At 51.5% G+C, this 2,797-nt stretch overlaps 1 protein-coding gene and 1 pseudogene across 2 annotated transcripts in view; one reads left to right on the top strand and one right to left on the bottom strand.

Moving 5' to 3' along the window:
* The window catches only part of H257_00911 (hypothetical protein), a gene marked incomplete at both ends in the record, with an annotated part of 1,588 nt that extends 164 nt beyond the window's left edge, over positions 1 to 1,424 (bottom strand). The window contains one exon of the mRNA XM_009823845.1: positions 7 to 1,424. Within this exon, the coding sequence (XP_009822147.1) occupies positions 7 to 1,424 (1,418 nt within the window). The remainder of the gene's footprint in view (positions 1 to 6) is intronic.
* Positions 1,425 to 2,429: 1,005 nt separating this feature from the next.
* On the top strand, positions 2,430 to 2,502 carry H257_00910 (annotated as a pseudogene). Its single transcript has one exon. The product of its transcript is annotated as a tRNA-OTHER (tRNA).
* Positions 2,503 to 2,797: the final 295 nt, after the last annotated feature.

The raw sequence follows: 2,797 nt of genomic DNA, 5'->3' as shown, positions 1-2,797 counted from the left end.
TAGAACTCAGTGCGGGACTGATCGTTCACGACATCTGTCATTGCGCCCTTGATCGTGCGCCAATGATTGGGGAACATGGAGCTGCCTTGCTGGCCTTGCCACGTCAAGGTCCAGCCACCACACATGAGTCCAATGTCGTCGATCGATGGGCCCGTGAAGAAGAACTTCTTGGACTTGTCCAGCGGCAAAACATTGTCCACATTCTTCACCAACACCAACGACTCCTTGGCAATGTCCCACGCCGCCGCCCGACTCGACCAGTCGCCCACCTGGTTGACGACATCGGCCCCCGGCATCGGCACGTCGAAAAGGTTGAGCTTGAGCTTCATCTTGACGAGGCGGGTCACCGATGTCTTGATGCGGTCGAGGGGAATTTTCCCAGCGTAGTACAAGTCCTTCATGTGTCCGATGAAACTCGTATCGTGCGGCACCATGCTCATGTCCAAGGACGAGTCCGTCATGGCTTTGTATATGGCGTCCTCGCGATTCGCGGCATAGTTGTGGTAGAACTCCAACATGTAGATTTCTTCCCAATCGCTGACCAGTACACCGTCAAACTTGAGGTCGTCGCGGAGGAACTGGATGGAGTTTTTGCGGTTGGCAGCCATGGGGATGCCATCCAACGACACGAACGAGTCCATACCGCTCATCACCCCCGCATCGATCGCGGCTTTGAACGGCGGCATGAACAAGTTGAGCAGTTCGTGGTTGCTCAGGGACACCGGGTCGCGGTCCTTGCCGCTGTTGCTGGCCGAGTACCCGATGAAGTGTTTGAAGCAGGCCGCCACCCCCTGGCTCTGGATGCCATCGATCGCTGCTTTCCCCATGTCCGCAACCACCGTCGGATCTTCGCCAAACGTTTCCATGATGCGTGGCCACCCCTTGTGGCGCACAGGTTCCAAGGTCGGACCGAAGATCCACGAAATCCCCGCCGCCTTGGTGTCGCGGCCGGCGTAATGGCCCATTCGACGGGCCAGCTCGGGATCGAACGTCGCGCCAACGTTGATTTGGTGGGGAAACAGAACGGCGCCTTTGACGTAGTTGGCGCCGTGGAGCGAGTCCAGTCCGTAGATGATGGGTGTACCGGTCGTGCGGATGTGGACATCTTGGAGTTGGCCGATGGCATGGCGCCACTCATGCACGTTCCACCCGTAGTTGTCCCCAAGAGCTGCCACGAACGGCGTGTTTAGGTACGATCCGATGCCTTGGTTGGCCAATTCGTGGACTTTTCCCACGTTGACCACCTTGCCTCCGTCTTGTGTGGCAAGCACGAAGTCAATGGTGATCTGCGTCATTTGACCCAGCAACTGGTCCACGCTCATACGTTCCACAATGTCGCGCGCTTTGGCGTCCAAGTCCTGGGCAGCGGACAGTATGGTGCATGCAAGCAAGACTAAAGCCGACGTCGACGTCACTACTCTCATGTTGATGTTGCCAAAATAGGCGCAAATTCGGAATGGGGTGATGACAATTGAAGGACTACATGCTCGACCTGTACAAAGTACTAGGTATTCGGACTTGCCCGAAATTGTGACATGGCGTTTACAGTTAATGCGGGTGCACCTCAGACGGTCGGAGGCCTTGAAGTACAATTAAAGCATATGGAGTATTTGCCTCAAACGGAAAATCTAATTTCCGTGAATAATTACCTCAACAGTACCACTATGTGTGAGTTTTTCCGTTGGTTAAGTTCAGATGCGACATTTCTCCGTTCGTAGCTACTACGTAGTACTAGTACGAGCCAAACGGCGTGTAATGCGCTCGACAGTTACAAATTATGATTCGCTTGGACATCTTTATGCTGATGTTTGTATTAAGTATGCGTATTTTTATTCATTCCCTTAATTATTTACTTTTTGCAAAACAATGTATACATCCTGCAGATTGTGCATGCGTACGTACGGAAAGGCGCAATGCAGGTCAGCGATTTGTCAATGTATACCAAGCCACGAAACTATATTCCTCATAACAACAGCCAATAGTATCAAGATCACTTTGTTGCATGTCGAACTTGCCAAATTCGTCGTATTTCAAGAACAAGCGTGTTCTGTACAGGGAACGACGCTGAGTAACGGCGCGGGAATAAATTTTCAAATCAGCCAATTATAATCATCGATATAGTTACCTCGACTATGATTGGCGGAATTTTTCCCAGCACAAGTTAAACAACTTTCCACCCACATCGCTGGAACGGATCATCTTCGAACAACTGCACTGGCGCTGCAGTTCATAGCGGAGACCTTTCGCCATGGTCAGCATGTGAAGTCCTCGTCACGAACGTATGAACCCGCATATGCAGCGGACGATATTACCTCGCCTCATAGTAGTATATGTCGCGTTTCAGACCAAAACCGCAGCCAAGCATTGATTTAACTATGTGACATTTTTCGGCTTCGCACTACTTGATAACCTTGAATGTCAGTGTGGGGGAGGGAATAGCTCAGGTGGTAGAGCATCGGTTTCTTAACTCAAAGGTCGTGGGTTCGATCCCCGGATTCCCCGGATTATTTCCGCAAGGATTTATCCGTCCCTCCCCTGGGGAATCCGGATAACAAGGGCTGCGTACGAAGACGAGGACCGAACTTCGAAGAAGATCGGTCGAAGCACGAGGTATGAAGCGTTGAGCGAAGTAAAAACCGAAGTTTACACACCGCCCCTGGTCGAGCAGGCGCGTTACAATTGGCGAAGCGGTTCCATAACATGTGGTTCTAGTGTCGGCCCTCGCGAGGAATGTCTTAAAAATGATAATCCAAAAACTCAATTAACCTTGAATGTCAGTGCTACCTGCAGCCACTGA

Source organism: Aphanomyces astaci (assembly GCF_000520075.1).
Source record: "Aphanomyces astaci strain APO3 unplaced genomic scaffold supercont1.1, whole genome shotgun sequence".
Lineage (NCBI taxonomy): Eukaryota > Oomycota > Saprolegniomycetes > Saprolegniales > Verrucalvaceae > Aphanomyces > Aphanomyces astaci.
Note: the sequence above shows the minus strand (reverse complement) of the source record. Positions and strands in the feature narration are given on the sequence as shown.